The following is a 19138-nucleotide window of genomic DNA, read 5'->3' on the forward strand; positions in this document are numbered from 1 at the left end:
TGGAGGAAGAGAGGAGAGGCACAGAATCCACGTTGCTTGAAGTCCAGTGTAAAGTTTCCACAGTCAGTGATGGTTTGGGGTGCCATGTCATCTGCTGGTGTTGGTCCACTGTGTTTTCTGAGCTCCAAGGTCAACGCAGCCGTCTACCAGGAAGTTTTAGAGCACTTCATGCTTCCTGCTGCTGACCAACTTTGTGGAGATGCAGATTTCATTTTCCAACAGGACTTGGCACCTGCACACAGTGCCGAAGCTACCAGTACCTGGTTTAAGGACCATGGTATCCCTGTTCTTAATTGGCCAGCAAACTGGCCTGACCTTAACCCTATAGAAAATCTATGGGGTATTGTGAAGAGGAAGATGAGATACGCCAGACCCAACTGCAGAAGAGCTGAAGGCCACTATCAGAGCAACCTGGGCTCTCATAACACCTGAGCAGTGCCACAGACTGATGGACTCCATGCCACGCAGCATTGCTGCAGTAATTCAGACAAAAGGAGCCCCAACTAAGTATTGAGTGCTGTACATGCTCATACTTTTCATGTTCATACTTTTCTAAAAATCCTTTTTTTGTATTGGTCTTAAGTAATATTCTAATTTTCAGAGATCCTGAATTTGGGATTTTCATTAGTTGTCAGTTTTAATCGTCATAATTAAATGAAATAAACATTTTGAAATATCAGTCTGTGTGTAATGAATGAATATAATATCCAAGTTTCACTTTTTGAATAGAATTACTGAAATAAATCAACTTTTTTCTAATTATATGACCAGCACCTGTACTTTTTCACCATGAAACACTTTTTACTCCCCTCCACTTCTGGCTGTAGCTCAGACAATCCCTGCTACCTGCGTGTGCTAATCCATAAAGATAGCAATTATAAATTGCTATCTTTTATAATTACAAACAACAGCTGTTTCATGTGCAGGTTTGCAGCATTTCCTTTTTCCTGTGTGTGTCCTTGACAAAACGTGGTTTGGAGACCAGCGTCGGGTGACACAGCCGCTGTCAGCTCGTGTAGCGCGTGACCCCTTGTCACCGATCAGTCACGTAGTGTGAACGGCACGACTTCAAGACTCCCGTCACAAGACAGCAAGTTGTGTAGTGTGAACAGCACGGCCATCGGCCGACGCTGAAAGTCGTGTAGTCTGCATGAGCCTTAAAGAAAACCAAAGCATTCACTCTGCATTACACCTCTGACTGGCTTCTGGCAGCTGAGATTTATGGGTATTCTTGTATTTGGAGCCATCAGCAATGCCAAACAAATCTGAAACAATTAAAGCTGGTGGCCATAACATAAACCTGCGATCGTAACATTATCTGGGAAAGTCTCGTGTTTTTGTGTTACGTAACATGGAGGAGGATATTAAATGGCGGAAATATTTGAAATGGGAGGACAAGGGGTAAAATCCTCCCGGAACAGAGGCCTCTCCCTCTTAGCAGCTCTTTTTAACTCCCAAAGCTGACAATATAACACTTACGGCCACTTCATGCACAGGTTGTCCAGGTGTGTGGGGTGTGTAGGTTTGTGACTTTTCAAACGGCTACAAACACTTTGCCTTGGTTGCGCAACACAGTGCGAGCTAGTTCATACATGAAGCATACTTTCATACATACATACTTCACTCGAACCACTGACTGCTCACCTCATCTGCATACATTTCTCTGTTGTAGGGGTCTCGGGCAGGTGTTAACGGACTACGTTCACGGAGACACAAAGATCAAGATTGCCAACGCAGGTCTGTTCCTCCTGTCCACGGTCACCTTCGCTGGTCTTTGCTACTTCAACTACAACGACGTGGGCATCTGCAAAGCCATTGCCCTGCTCTGGAGCAAATGAATAGAACTGTGGACTGGGACACTGGGACGGGAGCAATCTCGCCCTGGCTGATTTGTAAAAATTCAAAGTGTTCTATGTAAATTCTTATAAATATATCATTTTGACATTATTACAGTGATTCACAAGTGTGGAACCCTAATTCATCTCGATCAGTTTGAGCCTGGTCTCTGTGATAAGTTCTTGCTCAGTTTAGGTTCAGTGAGGATTGTGCAGCTGACATCCGTTTCCTCTTTGAATGTGTGGGAGGATTCTGATTATGTTGATTAAATTTAAACCAAGTTCCCCTGTAGATTTTCAAACATGTTGACTTATTTAAAGTTCTACTAATGAGAGATATCCAGTTTCCTGACATGTTATCAGTATATATGGGGACATAGATGTTTTCAACGGAACACCTGACCTCTATCAGATCTTACAGAAAAGTGCTGTTTGACATTTTAGTTTTTAATGGTCTTTTTTCTGGCGGCTTTCCTAAATGTATTTTGTTTCGATCACAATGTGTACATACTACCATCAGGAATAACAGGGCAGCACTACAGATCTGAGCAGTGTTCGTATAAGAGCCGTCATCACCTTCAGACTAACCCCTGTTTACAAATGATTCACAAAGACTTGGCCGCCCGGGAGCAAATGTTGTTTCCAACTTAAAGTCAGAGGTTGTGGTGTGAAACCCCTACTGTTGTCCTGTTTAATCCAGGAGGGGCTCGGCTCTGCTGCTCAGTAGAAGGTAAGGGAGGCTAGATCTGAAGTGCATCATGAATTCAAGCCATACATGAATCCTGAAACTACAATGTGCATCAGCGCAATGGCTACTGAAGTCTAGCAGCGTACAAACTCTTGTCACTCTTGTAACCGTGTATACTCCAGCGCAGGGTTTGAAATGAACAGCTGCAAAATGCCGTCCTCTGCCAAAGAAATATCACTCCAGACAGTAACGGTGATAATAATATGAATGCCTCTAACATATTGAGTCGTGTTGGACTTCATGTATGAATTAAACTCTTTCCACAGTAAGTGAGCAAATGGCTAATTTTAAAAAAAAAGACATTTTGAAAATATGAAAAATGTGCAGTTAGTGTGAACATTTAAAAATTCTACAATCTCTTGGCAAAGAAGGCAAAAACTTACCTGTTCCTAAATCAATATGAGCCTGTATCATAAGATAAGATGGCTGGCTAATGAAAACTTGCTGTTATCATGTAATGTTGGAACATTTACTCACAGCACGGAATTGGTACACACAGTCCTTGTGTGCTATAAATACCAGCAATCCTACCAATTCTTTTTGTACTGCTGGAATGTGTTGTGCTTTCAGTCTGTTGTCACAATGCTCATACAGTGAATGTTTACGAGAGCTTACAAGTTTGGTGTTGGTCCGTTTGCTTCTATCAGCAGTTATCAATTTGTAATATGTGTTCACTTTATTTTTTGTGATTACACGCACATGACATGTGGCAAGAAAAATCACTGTTCCTGCCTCAGCAGAATAAAGTTGGCTTTAAGGATTCTTTCATATTTTGACATTTTATTACATAACAAAAACAATGTGTACAATGACAGAAGAGTACAAAAGGTATATAATGTATAAAAAGCTTAAAAAAGTCACTTATTTTACAAATTGAATGTGTGAAAATTGTGATCCCTACCCCCAAAAGGTAGTCATTTTTGAAAACCCCTTAGTTTTCATAATAACAAAACTTGACATGATACAGTATCTCTGGGAAAAATGACATGAAACGAAAATAGACTTTTGAAAAAGATATCCAATTAAGGTCAGAATTATGAAAACAAATTATAATTATAATTGAGTTTTAACAATGCCTTCAATTATTTCACAGATATTGGTTCATATAGAAATTGTAAACAATTTATTCATATGATTATTTATTGATCTAATATTGAAGGCTATGGGGTTCCAAATGTCCCTTGGTAAACTGTAATTAATTACTAGACAGTGCAATTTCTGGAGAAATTGCGGTGTGAATGCTGGCTGTTGGAGGCTAATGCTAAACTGGATTGCTAAACTTCATGCAAGCTCTCATTTCAGCCTCTCTCTTAAACAAGCAGTAGATGCTCCTGTCTCTTCTGCGAGACAGAGAGACAATAGTGGACAATAAGACTGTGAGACTGACTGTGAGACAGAGAGACAGGTGGACTATAAGACTGTGACACCGTGAGACACAGAGACCCAACTGTTTCCAATGAAGAGAACAGTGTGTGTGTGTGTCTCTCTCTGTGTGTTAGTTGTAGTACCAGGTAGTAGTAGTAGTAATTAGTGCAGTAGTAGTGGTTGTAGTAGGAGATGCAGTACTCTGGATGCAGTACACTTAACTTCATGCAAGAAATAGCTTAACGTCTGTACACCAGTCGGAACACAGGACCGTGTGTGTGTGTGTGTGTGTGTGTGTGTGTGTGTGTGTGTGTGTGTGTGTGTGTGTGTGTGAGTGTGTGTGTGAGAGAGAGAGAGAGAGAGAGAGAGAATGTGTGTGTGTGTGTGTGTGAGTGTGTGTCTCCCTTTGATCTTTCTCTGCTTATTAACATCACCTGGGCAACCAGCTATCCTATATAGACAGATAGGAAACTCTCTCTGAGACTTTGCCTCAAACAAACCACCTCAGAGACTAAAGTATAGGTCGTATCGACGAAATGACTTGACCGGGAGCGGCAGAAGGCATTTGTGAACAATATGAATTGAAAAAAGTGACCACTTTGGCAGGTTAAAAGGCTGGTACGTTCTTCTCTGATCAAGAAAATTTGAGGAGAACTTGGCAGCCAATGGAGAATTTCACTCTTGTCGATTTGGAAGGACACAGAGACAAATCTATAACTCTGAGGGATTTAAAAAGCCCATGTGAGGAACTAAAACAACATTTACTACGTTTCTGGTGTAAAATTATGCATGAAGAGTTAAAATTGTGGTCAAGCCAGCGACTTAAAAAGAAAAATCTAAGAAGATTTTGCGAGCCTGCTACACTGTAGTGATGATGTCACCCACTCTAACTCACGCAATACACACCCATTATAAACTCAGAAAAGAGCTCAAAAAAGCATAAAACTTCGATAGCGACCGTGAACAAACCATAAAACATATCAAAAAGCTGAATGCATCATTAATAGATTAACTTCTTGTGACCAATTTACAGTTTAAATCAAGTCTGTAGCTGAAAGTATGCTGAACTGGTGAGCTTTCAAAGTGGAGTAGGTATGAGGAGGATTTTGACAGTCTCTCCATTCACTTACAATGGGAGAATTTTCCTGGAAAACCTTGAATAATTTGGAAAGTATTCAAGGTGTCAATGACAAAAGTAATAGCACCCCATTCCTCATTGAGCCGGACAACTTGGAGTTTGAACAGAGTTTCTACGTCAAAAGCTGTGGGACTAGTTAGCGCACGAAAAAACGTGACTGAACAATAATAATAATAAAGGTTAGTGTAGTGAAGATCCTCAATTTATCTTTATTTTTGTTCACTTCCTTTATATCACTGATTGGCTCCCACTTCCACCTTTCATTTCTCCTAATTGAGTTGATTGAGTTCTCCTGTTCACACTATTTAAGGACTGCACTCCCTTTCACTCACTCTTTCACTTCCACATGGGGCAGCAGTTCTGGTAAGAAGTTTAATTTACTCTTTAGTTTGATCCTATGTTTATGAAAACTTAGTTTAGATGTCTGTCTCCTTATTTCCTTGAAATGGACATGTGAGTTTAGTTTCTAATCTTATGTTTGCTTTCTTTCAGATCGATCAACTCGTGTGTCTTTCTCTTCCCTCATTATGTTGACAAATGCCTCATCTGAATTGGAAGAAATAAAAGGTGGAAGTGGGAGCCAATCAGTGATAAGAACAGGAACTAAAAGAAGTGAGGTGAAGGAAGTGAACAAAAATAAAGATAAATTGAGTATCTTCACTACAGTTAGCAACAACATAGGATGCGAATGCTTGCAGCATTCACACCCAAATAGACTTGCTAAACTCATCAGTCATCCTAGTTGGGTTTTAGTGATCCTCCTCACTGTGTGAGTGGTACCCCACAAGTCTTGTCTTTGTGAAACTGCATGTACGGGAAACCCCCAGAAACTTTGCAGGCTGTCCATTTAGCAATTAATCCTTACAGACAAATGGTATGTTGGGATGCATTACAATCAGAAAAAGAAACCTCGCAACCCTCATCTACTTGATCCACTTTGTGACGCAGGACCAGCTTGTTAATAGAGGGATTCAACTCTATAGGCTCAAATCCCAGGAATTTAGACGGGTACAAAGATGACTCAAACATAAACTTGTTTGTTTGTCCAGCGAGAGGTATCAGGTAGAACAATGCCTTGTGTGCAGTTTCCTCAATTTCGTGTGGAAGCTCCTGTAGAAAAAAACACATGGCAAACCTGATTTAATTGTCTGCTCCGACACATCGCTGCAAAGTCAAAAGAATGAAGAGCCTAAGCAGCATAGGATGAACCTTAGCATAAATGGTTATCACAAGAAATGAATGAATTATTTGCACATGCAGATGAATCTTTTATTATCCTATAATTCATTGCATGTTAATCCCTTCATTCAGTCACGTGATATGGTGTGATGCCAACTAGGTATCTGACAAAACTTCAGGCTGCAACAGAATGCGTTTGACATTCTACAGAAGCGGTTTTCAAACTGTGGAGGAGTGGAAGAAGAGGCACTGAGGCAGAAAAGTGAGGAAACCGTGATACTGGCTGAGGTGAAAAGGGAATGGTGGTGTTATAAAAACAGGAATTATTGCAGCTTATACAGGTGCCGGTCATATAATTAGAATATCATCAAATAGTTTATTCATTTCAGTAATTCCACTCAAAGTGAAACTTGTATAATGTATACATTCATTCCACACAGACTGATATATTTCAAGTGTTTATTCCTTTTAATTTTGATGATTATAACTGACAACTAATGGAAACCCCAAAATCAGTATCTCTAAAAATTAGAATATTGTGAAAAGGTTCAATATTGAAGACACCTGGTGCCACACTCTAATCAGCTAATTAACTCAAAACACCTGCAAAGGCCTTTAAATGGTCTCTCAGTCTAGTTCTGTAGGCTACACAATCATGGGGAAGACTGCTGACTTGACAGCTGTCCAAAAGACGACCATTGACACCTTAACCAAGGAGGGCAAGACACAAAAGGTCATTGCTAAAGAGGCTGGCTGTTCACAGAGCTCTGTGTCCAAGCACATTAATAGAGAGGCGAAGGGAAGGAAAAGATGTGGTAGAAAAAAGTGTACAAGCAATAGGGATAACCGCACCCTGGAGAGGATTGTGAAACAAAAGCCATTCAGAAATGTGGGGGAGATTCACAAAGAGTGGACTGCAGCTGGAGTCAGTGCTTCAAGAACCACCACGCACAGACGTATGCAAGACACGGGTTTCAGCTGTCACATTCCTTGTGTCAAGCCACTCTTGAACAAGACACAGCGTCAGAAGCGTCTCGTCTGGGCTAAAGACAAAAAGGACTGGACTGCTGCTGAGTGGTCCAAAGTTATGTTCTCTGATGAAAGTAAATTTTGCATTTCCTTTGGAAATCAAGGTCCCAGAGTCTGGAGGAAGAGAGGAGAGGCACAGAATCCACGTTGCTTGAAGTCCAGTGTAAAGTTTCCACAGTCAGTGATGGTTTGGGTGCCATGTCATCTGCTGGTGTTGGTCCACTGTGTTTTCTGAGGTCCAAGGTCAACGCAGCCGTCTACCAGGAAGTTTTAGAGCACTTCATGCTTCCTGCTGCTTCCATGCTTCAGATTTCATTTTCCAACAGGACTTGGCACCTGCACACAGTGCCAAAGCTACCAATACCTGGTTTAAGGACCGTGGTATCCCTGTTTTTAATTGGCCAGCAAACTGGCCTGACCTTAACCCTATAGAAAATCTATGGGGTATTGTGAAGAGGAAGATGCGATACGCCAGACCCAACAATGCAGAAGAGCTGAAGGCCACTATCAGAGCAACCTGGGCTCACATAACACCTGAGCAGTGCCACAGACTGATGGACTCCATGCCACGCCGCATTGCTGCAGTAATTCAGGCAAAAGGAGCCCCAACTAAGTATTGAGTGCTGGACATGCTCATACTTTTCATGTTCATACTTTTCAGTTGGCCAACATTTCTAAAAATCCTTAAGTAATATTCTAATTCTCGGAGATACTGAATTTGGGTTTTTCATTAGTTGTCAGTTTTAATCATCACAATTAAATGAAATAAACATTTGAAATATATCAGTCAGTGTGTAATGAATGAATATAATATCCGAGGTTCACTTTTTGAATGGAATTACTGAAATAAATCAACTTTTTGATGATATTCTAATTATATGACCAGCACCTGTACATGGTACAGAATATTTAAATAAAAATGCCAAATTAAAAACTCTGTCAGCAGCATCGTGTTTCTGCTCTGCGTGACTTATAAGAGCAATCAGAGAGCCGAGCAGCAGTGTGGATGGGGTTATGTTGCTTCAGAGGTGTGCGACCTCTAACATATATAGCTATTGTAAGTCGCATATAAAATAAATAGATATGGATAAAAGCGTCAGCTAAAACGAATAAATCTAAGCAGTGTTATTCGTTAATAAAGCTTCCATCTGAAACAACACGTTACTGACTGAGATAACATGGAGATTAGATTGGACTCTGCATGGAGTTATCTGATTATGCAGGACTTTTCTGTGTTGATGCCAGCATTATACACTGCACAAAAAAATAAAGGGAACACTAAAATAACACATCCTAGATCTGAATGAATGCAGTGATGAGTCCCACCTGTGGACGTCGGGCCCTCGTACCACCCTCATGGAGTCTGTTTCTGACCGTTTGAGCAGACACATGCACATTTGTGTCCTGCTGGAGGTCATTTTGCAGGGCTCTGGCAGTGCTCCTCCTGCTCCTCCTCGCACAAAGGCGGAGGTAGCGGTCCTGCTGCTGGGTTGTTGCCCTCCTACGGCCTCCTCCACGTCTCCTGATGTACTGGCCTGTCTCCTGGTAGCGCCTCCGTGCTCTGGACGCTACGCTGACAGACACAGCAGACCTTCTCGCCACAGCTCGCATTGATGTGCCATCCTGGATGAGCTGCACTACCTGAGCCACTTGTGTGGGTTGTAGACTCCGTCTCACGCTACCACTAGAGTGAAAGCACCAAAACATCAGCCAGGAAGCACAGGAACTGTGAAGTGGTCTGTGGTCACCACCTGCAGAACCACTCCTTTATTGGGGGGGTCTTGCTAATTGCCTATAATTTCCACTTGTTGTCTTTTCCATTTGCACAGCGTGTGAAACTGATTGTCAGTCAGTGTTGCTTCCTAAGTGAACAGTTTGATTTCACAGGAGTGTGGCTGACTTGGAGTAACATTGTGTTGTTTAAGTGTTCCCTTTATTTTTTTTGAGCAGTGTATATATTGGCCATCAGCCATTGAAAAACCTGTATTGGTGGACCACTAAGACAAACGGTTGTGATTTGCCCCACTGGATCCTGGACAGGTGGAAATCTGTCTGAACAGGAGGTGGGCCAGACGCAAATGGAACATGAGCTCCCACATTCACCTTTCCCACGCTAATCAACTACAGCTCTGTGAAAGCTGCAGCCACATGAGGTAGTTTGTGTTTAGGGTTCACCTCGCTGACAGATAACTTACACCTGCTGCAAACTCCTGACACCTTGCTGTGTCAAACTGCCGGGAGCGAGCGCCAGGTAGTACAAATATTTAGTCTGAACATGTTCAACCAGGAAGCCGTTAAACACAGAGACTCGGTGTGTTTCTAGGAACTGAGTTCGTATGCCGGAGCGCTTCGATTGGCCGACGAAACCGGGAAGAGGAAGTGGGCTGATGTTTATTTACTGCGGCGGTTGCAAACGTTCCTGCAGGCAAATACCTGCAGTGACACGACACACAAACACACGCTGCAGAAACAGGAACAGGAGCTGATTTCCTTTATGTAAAACGGCTCAGTAACAATGCAATAAAATGATGAGATGAAACATGAAAATCAGTGTGTGGGAGACATTTCAGGGACAACAAAGGAAAGGAAAGTAAAACACTTAAAAAGAAAACAATGCTGAGAAATAAATGCATCAAAACAGACCAGAAGCATATTTCAGATTTCATGTTCAAGCTTCCTCTTTTGAGAAATGTTTGATTTGGAGCCAGTGATATTGTAAATACTATAAACGGTTTGGCTATAAATGCTGTTTTCCTTCCTCATTCATTTTCTGTTTGTTACAGCTTCGTTATAGCTGACTGATCTGTAATCAGATTGTCTGGGTTCATAAAGCTGAAGCTGTGGTTGTCTGGTCTTTGAGAACCTGGTGATTATCATGTTCAATAGGCAGATTATGGATAATCATCAACAGCCTGTCCTGTATTTTAGGACAATGCACGATAGATTCATAACTGGGGGTTAAATTCATGTGGGTTTTGGACCGTTAACTTGTGTTCACAATGTTGTATTATCTCTGACATCCTTTAAACACAAGTTAAATATTGTTAAATGTCAAGTAATTTGAGAGCACAGTTTGTTCATTCATTCATTCTAATTTGTTTATTTTTCCTCTGTGACACCTGTCTGGCTCTGTAACGTCTTCACACAGGATTAAAAAAAAGCCTGGCTCCATGTGGATCTTTTTGTAAATAGTAAATTATTATAATAGTAAATATTTGAGCCTGTTTGAGCTGGTAATTTGCGAGCACGAGAAGGTCTTTGATATGATGTTTGGATGTCGGTGCGATGGCGCTATGAGTCATCTGTGTCGGGAGAAAGTGTTACTGAAACACAGCAGAGAAAAACTGAGAGACAAAAACTCCAAAGTGCTTTGAATCAACTCTCCTTTTCTGTGTCTGAAGTCTTTGTGCGTCATCTGTGCGATCTGATCTGACAGCACTTTCATCTCAGAATTCAGCGAAATGTTTCCACACCAGACTTCTTTCACATAATGTGCATTTATGCTTTCATTTGAATTTATTTTCAGTCTGTGTGCACTTACAGATGACACGTGTGTGTGTGTGTGTGTGTATGTGTACAGTATATGTATCCACAAATAATTATCTTTATTTTAAAGATATTATCTAAAAGTACACATATTATTACTTCAGTGTGTCACAGATTAGTTTTGTTCCAGGGCAGTTTAACACTTAATGATGATCTCACGGGAATCCCAGCAGAGCTTCAAATTGATTGGTGTAATCAGCAACAAACCTGAAATCTGTAATAATGCATCATATTTATAAGTTGATCATGTGTTTTGTCTGTAAAATCAAAGTAACTACAGCTGTTTAAATGCAGTAAAGGATATAAAGAACAGTATTTCCCTCTGAGATGTGGTGGAGTGGAAGTAGAAAGCAGCGTGAATCGGAGATACTACCAGGGTTTTTCCTGACTCAGAATGGGCCTTTGGGGGGTGACTTTGCGCGACAGTAAGCATGATGGGTAAACGTTCAGTAAAGGCAATTACTTACCTAATGAAATGAAAAATATAATATATATCATATATAACATTAAATAGAAAGTATAGTGTTAGTATAATAAAATATTTACAGGTTACATTTTATTTGGAAAATCTGCCTACAGATAGTTTATAAGTAGAGATTTAGCTGGTTCACAAATAAAAACATTTTCTGATATTAGCCTACAGCACTGTGGTTAAGGTTTGATTAGTGATTATGTTTGTAAATTCATTATACTTTCAGATAATAGTAGAGCCTACTATAGCGTACCATTAGTAGCCTAATATTAATTCCAGTTGGACAAAACAGCAGTTTCTGTGGTTTGTTTTCAGTCACCAAATTATTGTGCAAGAAAAATGCTCTACATGGTCAGTCTCTCATTTGTTTATGCAAATTAACCTGTCAGAAATAAAAACTGTGCATACAGAACGACGAGTTAAACATTTCTAAAGTTTGCTGTAGTGCTGCAACCCTTTTTTAATGTCCCGCCTCCTCCAGGCTGTGATTGGTTGGTTAACGAAAAGTGATGAGCCACTAACGCACACCGCTGTATGAAAGGCTCCAGATCTCCCTGCGGCTGGTTTATTAATCCAGCTTCAGCTGCATGTGTAAAATACAGTCGCTGTGGATGAGAGGAAAGGCGACTGCTGGAAGCCAAAGACGTCGTATTGTCATATTTAAATTTATGTTCTGCTTGTTCAACAGTTGTTTGATAAATGGCTATTAAAACACATTCGGAGAGGATTTGAAAGGTTGTTTTATTTTTGAAATTCTGATCATTTTGGCGCTGAGGATTTTCCTTTGGCGCTCGCTAAAACATCTTTGGGAGGGCCAGAGCCCTGGATACTACCTCAAAATTGTACTTGTAATTGTAAATATAATACTTGAGTAAATGTACGTAGTTACTTTCCACCTCTGAATACAATACACTGCTTTTTGCTCATTGTCTTTATTTTTATATCTGTCTCAGTTTCAGTTTGACTTTGCATTTTATTTTTGGATACAAAGACGTTATGATGTCTTCTTTCATCTTGCCACAGATGCTTTCCCTGTTTGTAGCCTCATTTGATTTCACTTCAAACCACATTTTGGTGTATTTCAGTCAAACTCTGATGTAAAAGCTGCCAATCAAACTCTTGCGTGAAAGCTGCGGCTCAACCTATTGATTTGAAAGCTGACGGTCAAACTCTTGACTTGAAAGGTGATGATCAAATTCTGGCGTGAAAGCTGCGGCTCAACCTATTGATTTGAAAGCTGCGGATCAAACTCTTGACTTGAAAGGTGATGATCAAATTCTGGCGTGAAAGCTGCGGCTCAACCTATTGATTTGAAAGCTGCGGATCAAACTCTTGACTTGAAAGGTGATGATCAAATTCTGGCGTGAAAGCTGCGGCTCAACCTATTGATTTGAAAGCTGCGGATCAAACTCTTGACTTGAAAGGTGATGATCAAATTCTGGCGTGAAAGCTGCGGCTCAACCTATTGATTTGAAAGCTGCGGATCAAACTCTTGACTTGAAAGGTGATGATCAAATTCTGGCGTGAAAGCTGCGGCTCAACCTATTGATTTGAAAGCTGCGGATCAAACTCTTGACTTGAAAGGTGATGATCAAATTCTGGCGTGAAAGCTGCGGCTCAACCTATTGATTTGAAAGCTGCGGATCAAACTCTTGACTTGAAAGGTGATGATCAAATTCTGGCGTGAAAGCTGCGGCTCAACCTATTGATTTGAAAGCTGCGGATCAAACTCTTGACTTGAAAGGTGATGATCAAATTCTGGCGTGAAAGCTGCGGCTCAACCTATTGATTTGAAAGCTGCGGATCAAACTCTTGACTTGAAAGGTGATGATCAAATTCTGGCGTGAAAGCTGCGGCTCAACCTATTGATTTGAAAGCTGCGGATCAAACTCTTGACTTGAAAGCTGCCGATCAAACTCTGGTGTGGACCAACCAACTGGACCAAACCCTCCTGAAAAGGAGGCCCGCTTCTGTTATGTGTTTCTTTTCACAGAACTGAATTCAAATCACAAAGTATGTGATTTTATCGTGCATTAGTTTATCCATCAGAGGACGCTCTGCAGCTCCCCTGTTGGCAACACGTGTATTTAGACATTTAATTCTTATATATCAAATTCCCATATTGGTCAGGCTGTAGTTCAGACCAAGTAAACCGTGCTACAGATGTGAAGCGCTCTTACAAGTCTCCAAGACCAAGAGACCGGGTTCCCTCTTGCAGACATCCAGCTGTTGACCAAGTAGTTTTTAAAAGATGAGCTCCCAACAGAAAGCTGGCAGTAACCCAAGTGAGTCGAGCCTCGTGAGGGGTTTGGGTAGGTGAGTGGAGACTAACGGGACTTTCCTGCGCTGAAACATAAACTGCAGGCCGGGGCTTAAGTAGGCGGATCCAATGTGGACCCAGACCAGGTTCAGTCTAGTCAGAGGTTTTCAAAGACGATAGATGGATGACGATAGCCTAATACTGCTGTAACTTTAGACTACATCAAATACATCAAAAAGGTCTGTCCTCAGGAGTTAACTAGTCTCTGACTCTGAGAAAGTGGTAAACAAACCTACTGTATCTCCCAACTATCTCTTTAACCAAAGCACACATGCAGGCTGTGTGATCTCTCTTTGAGAACTTATAATAAGTGATGTAATATTTTTTCACTTCCATTCACTGAGCCTCCCCTGAAACCGTTTGAAGGCCCCCCTTGGGGAGGCCCACCAAAACCTCTGGTCTACGTCACCTCCTCAGGTTACATGTGCCCGAAGGCGGAAGTTAATTTAAACCCAGTGCGACAGAGTCAAATCTTCACACAGTCTCTGCTTCTTAAACTACTCATTGTCTGTTTTGAATACCTGTCAGGTTGATGACAGTCGGCTGATTGTGAACTAAGTCCAGGACTTTATTGTTTTGGCCCTTACAAAGTTTGAAACGTTTTATTTTACAATACATGAAATGTACCGTCGTAACCAAAAAAGATCTGGGGACATTTTTGGAAAGTTAAAGTCTTGTGAGATTCAGTGTGAACCTGAAAGTCTGAAGTAGAAAACAAGCTGTTTGTGTGTGTTTCAGATCATCAACTACCAGGGTCCGTCCCGGGTGGTGGTGCAGCTGGTGACGGCGCTGACCCCCCTCCCTCAGCTTCACGCTCACAGTCTGGTGGGAAAACAGTGTGACAAAGGGATCTGCATCGCCGACCTGCAGCCCAAAGACACCAACATCAGGTCTGCAGAACACAAACACACACACGCTGCGCTGTAAACCGTCCAGGTACGAGACTCACAGCTGTGTTTTTCTTCTGGTGTTAGTTTTCCCAACCTGGGCATCCTCCATGTGACGAAGAAGAACGTGGCGAAGACTCTGGAGGAGAGGATGATCGAGGCCTTCAGGATGGGATACAACTGTGGAGTCTCCATCCACCCCGAGATAGACAACCTGCGGGGGGAAGTCCGGGTCCCCCGAGAGCTCACCGGTCAGTCAGACAGTGGATATATAGCCGACTATCTAGCTTCAACTAGGAAGTTCATGATCTACTGGCAAAAAAAACATCTGCGTAAAGCTGCTGGGTAATATGGAGAGATGCAGCAGCAGCACCTTGCTACCAACCCTTAGAAAAACCTGTGTAAAATATTGCTATAAAATTTTAACTTGGGCTAGGTAAGGCTGTGGCCCCGCTTTGTTTTCCAGTTATAGTTGTTGTGTTTGCTTGAAAAACAAAAAAAAACGTATTACTGTCAGTGTGTTCAAACTTCTATTAATCAGGTCCTGTAGTGATTCTGACTGTTGGGTTAGACACTTCAGAGTGAAACCATGCATTTACTCCAAATGGTTATTACTCTTATTACTCTTTCTTCATCTTGTTGTCTCCCCAGACCACCAGCGCAGTCTGATCAGCAGCGTGGCGTCTGTCCAGGCTAAAGAAATGGACCTCAGCGTGGTTCGACTCATGTTCACGGCGTTCCTCCCCGACAGTGACGGCGGTTTCTCCAGACGGCTCGAGCCCGTCGTGTCTGAACCGATCTACGACAGCAGTGAGTCTGAACACATCCAAACACTGTAGGCGGCTTTGATTCACCCTGTTTCCAAGAGGGCGGTTAGTTTTGTGCTTTCATAGCTTATAGATTCCTCGTGTGGGCTGGCAGGTTCAAGTGAAACTCAACAACACGTGTCTGAAATCACTTTCTGAGCACTTTATTAATCTAGCATAGAACTACTATGAAATATCAACCACGTTAAGTTTCATTGTCTGTTAAGTTTCACATCGTGCTCTGCTGCTTATTCGTGCTTTGTCATTTTCACCATTAACCTCCGCACCACACGAGAGGGTACTTTATTAATACGTTTACTCATTAAGCTTTAATTCAGGGCAACTTAAAATCGCTTTATGTGTCAGAGGTGGCACACCTCTGGAGCGACTAGTGGTTTAATTTGCTCTTAATCCCTCTTTTACAAAAATACAAATAACCCTGTTAATCGGCCCACTGCACCCCCACACTCGCGTCCTGACAGGTGTGCAGAGACAGCTGCGGGGCGCTGCTGCGTTTCGGACTGTGTGTCTATTTTAAAATACCTAAAAATAGTTTTGATCCACGTGGTGAAGACTTTGAGATTGTGTGGTTTGTGATGTTTTGGACATTTTAGCTTTTTGTGGATTTAGTGTTGATGAAATTTTAAAGGTGCGTTTGTGCTTTTTGTCATCCGTTGCAGGTCTGTTGTACTGGATATCTGTGTTTCTCATTTTCTTCTGAAGAAAACCTGTCAGGAGATGATGATGATGATGATGATGGGGTGAATGGGTTTGGGGGATTAAACTCTCTCCACTCAGTGTTTTCTTTGACTTCAGCTCACGTTATTGAGCTCTGCAGGAGATTCTTAATAATAATAATAATAATAATAATAATAACACTTTTATTTACGTATAAAGTACTTTTTTTGAACATAACATATATAAAGACAGCCATACGTACACACACATGCGATCATAATAAATAATTTAAAACCTGCAGACATCTAAACATTTAAAAACATTTTACTCAGATGCCAACATTGCACATTTCCACATATTGCACATGTGACCGTATCTCCATTGCACTCTAACTAACTCTAAATGAGTTTCAGCAGCTGTTTGAAAGAAACCACAGATTCAGCAGATCTGAGGGAACCGGGAAGGCTAACTTTAGGAGCTACAACTGAAAAAGCGCGTCCACCTCAGCCTCGCCGCCGCCGTTTGCCCTGAAGACGGGCGGGAGAGGAGGGGCGTGGTGCAAGCAAAGAGGGAGCTGGAGCAGTCAAAACGAGAACAGCTTAGGGTGTGTGCTAGAAGTTCCATGTCTCTGGCTGATAATATAGGTTTGATTTTTCTCGAGATTTCTAAACTGAGAGAAACGAGTGTGACTTGTCGATGATGATGTGGGGCTGAGATTATTGTGAAGTGGTGTCAGGCCGCCTGGTTTCATTTCCCTCTTCCTGCTGGGTTGGTTTCCGTACGCTGCAGCTTCCTCTCAGAGAACTGAAACCTGCTCCGAGTTCAACACAGCAGGATCCTTCTGCACTTTCACTTTAGATTCACTCTCAAGCTGGAGAGTTTATTATTTTGTTTTAATCTTCTGTTTCCACTTTTCTGCTGACGAAAGAGAGATGTTCTCCGCTCGGTTGAGTTCAGTACAGCTGCAATATCAAAAGTGTTGGAACAAACACCTGTTGCATGTTCTTAGTCTCAGCAGTAGCGCAGATAAACACCCCATCCACACTTTTTCTTTAAAAACGGAGAATTAAAATGAATCAGATCTCCGTCCACAGCAGCGTTTTAGCTGCGTATCGTCTGTGAAGATTCTCAGTCATCCAGGTCGTAGTTATCCAACGAAGGTTGAGGTCAAGGGCAGCTGGACTTGGTTGAAGATACTAGAAGATGTTTCGTCCCTCATCCAAGAGACTTCTTCAGTCTCAACCTCCGTTGGATAGCTGCGTATCAGAGTTGATCTCTGTCTGTATTAAAGCGACTGAAAATGCAGATCTAGTGGCCGTTCAGGTACGCGGGGCGTGTGCGTGCCGGTTTAACATGAAGCAGCTGGTCTGTTCCGTAGTTACAGAAGATTTGGCGAAAGAATAAAGAAATGCAGACGAAGAACCAGATTTAGTTTTGCTTGGACCAATAACGAGCTGGGACTACGGGAGTTAAAAGCGGCGGAAAACAGAGTGGGAGTCGTCACAAGGTAAATACGGCAACATGCAGAGTACAAGTGTAGGCTGTGAGTGATGTTTGCACAGTACAGAATATTTTAATAAAAATACCAAGTAAAAAACTCTGTCAGCAGCATCGTGTTTCTGCTCTGCACGACTTACGAGCCAATCAGAGAGTCATCGTTTCTAAAGTCCTCCGTTTTTGCCCGTCTGCTCTAAAACGCAGAGTTAAAACGCGGAGTTTTATGATGAAAAACAAGGTCGTCAGCGTTTTTTAAACTTCTCCGTTTTTAGGTCTTGTTTTCGCCATTTTAGTCTGGGCGGGAGGAGCAAACGCAGCAGAAGGTCTCCGTTTTAAAACCAAAACGCAGTAGCGTGGACGGGGCCAAACATGTGAAGCTTGTCCTGGGGGTGGCGCTAGAGGAAAGCAATCTAAAGGGTTTATCATCCGGAGCGCAGGAAAGGAAATCTGAACCAAAGTGTTGGGCAGACTGAAGAAACATTAAAGGTGGTTTCAGTGTTGCAGTTTGATTTATGTCTGTCAGCGCTAACTTATAGAACTTCTTTTGATCCTTGAGGAGGTTCCAGGAGTCCTTAATGAAGCTCAAGGGGTCATTGAGGAGATATTTAGTCCATGAAGCCCGGCGAGGTCAGACTGGGAGCCCAGCGAACATGGTGCCCAATAGGAAAACAGCTTCAATCTGGATTTATATCTGTCCATCCAGGTGATCTACACCAGTGGGTCTTAAAGTGGGGGTCCTTGAGGAGGTTCCAGGGGGTCCCCAGCAAAAAGGGAAATAATAATAATTATTTCATATCCATTAGTAACATAGTGACTGAACGTACGACTTTTTTGGTCATGGATTTCATACACTTTCTGGAATAAAACAAAAATCCTATCAGATGGGCCTGGTCCTGGGACCAAATCTTATTAAACGGGGGTCCGTGGTCTGATTTGTGTCAGTTTAGGGGTCCTTGAGGTGAAGAAGTTTGAGAACCACTGCTCTAAACAAACACTGATTGTGGTAGGATCACCGCGGTTCATCAGATCAGGTTATGTTGCAGACTCATGATACCGTCTACCTGAAGTTACGTCTGCTCAGCATAGCTCATACTGCCTGCGAGGCCTCAGACAGGCGGCAGCCTCCGTTGGCTTTGCATGATCACAACTTCTGATCAGTGAGCGTCTCTCTAACCTGCCTCATAGATCTCATGTAACATGTAGTCACACTTCAGAGGAGATACTTGACACAGTACGCGACAACAGGCTCGTGCATTTAGTGTCTAAAGCGCCTCACAGGTGAATCATGGCTTCCCTCTCTGCACTCTTTCTTCCCTCAGAGGCTCCCAACGCCTCCAACCTGAAGATCGTGAGGATGGATCGAACTGCCGGCTGTGTGAGCGGAGGAGAGGAGGTCTACCTGCTCTGTGACAAAGTCCAGAAAGGTGAGGCACGCTGTTCATGTATGAGCTGCTGATGTGACCTTAGATCTCAGATGTTAGATTTCCTTCACACTCTGAAAGCCCTGTTACAGGTTTGATTCATCAGGAACCTCCTTTTCTAGTTCCTACAAAGTGATGACGGGATGTCAGAAAGATTTTCGCTTCAAATATCAGCTCGCACATTGACCCGGTCTCTACTTTAACAAAGTCCCAGTGA

The 19138-nt window shown here is 42.2% G+C and overlaps 1 protein-coding gene across 1 annotated transcript in view; it reads left to right on the top strand.

Annotated features, from left to right (window-relative positions):
* nfkb1 (nuclear factor of kappa light polypeptide gene enhancer in B-cells 1) overlaps positions 1-19138 on the top strand; it is a 55969-nt gene that overhangs the window by 12945 nt on the left and 23886 nt on the right. The window contains exons 6-9 of the mRNA XM_046030253.1: positions 14371-14522; positions 14607-14770; positions 15171-15329; positions 18820-18924. Of these exons, the coding sequence (XP_045886209.1) occupies positions 14371-14522; positions 14607-14770; positions 15171-15329; positions 18820-18924 (580 nt within the window). The remainder of the gene's footprint in view (positions 1-14370; positions 14523-14606; positions 14771-15170; positions 15330-18819; positions 18925-19138) is intronic.

The sequence above is a fragment of the Micropterus dolomieu genome, linkage group LG19 (genome assembly GCF_021292245.1).
Source record: "Micropterus dolomieu isolate WLL.071019.BEF.003 ecotype Adirondacks linkage group LG19, ASM2129224v1, whole genome shotgun sequence".
NCBI classification, from domain to species: Eukaryota; Metazoa; Chordata; class Actinopteri; order Centrarchiformes; family Centrarchidae; genus Micropterus; species Micropterus dolomieu.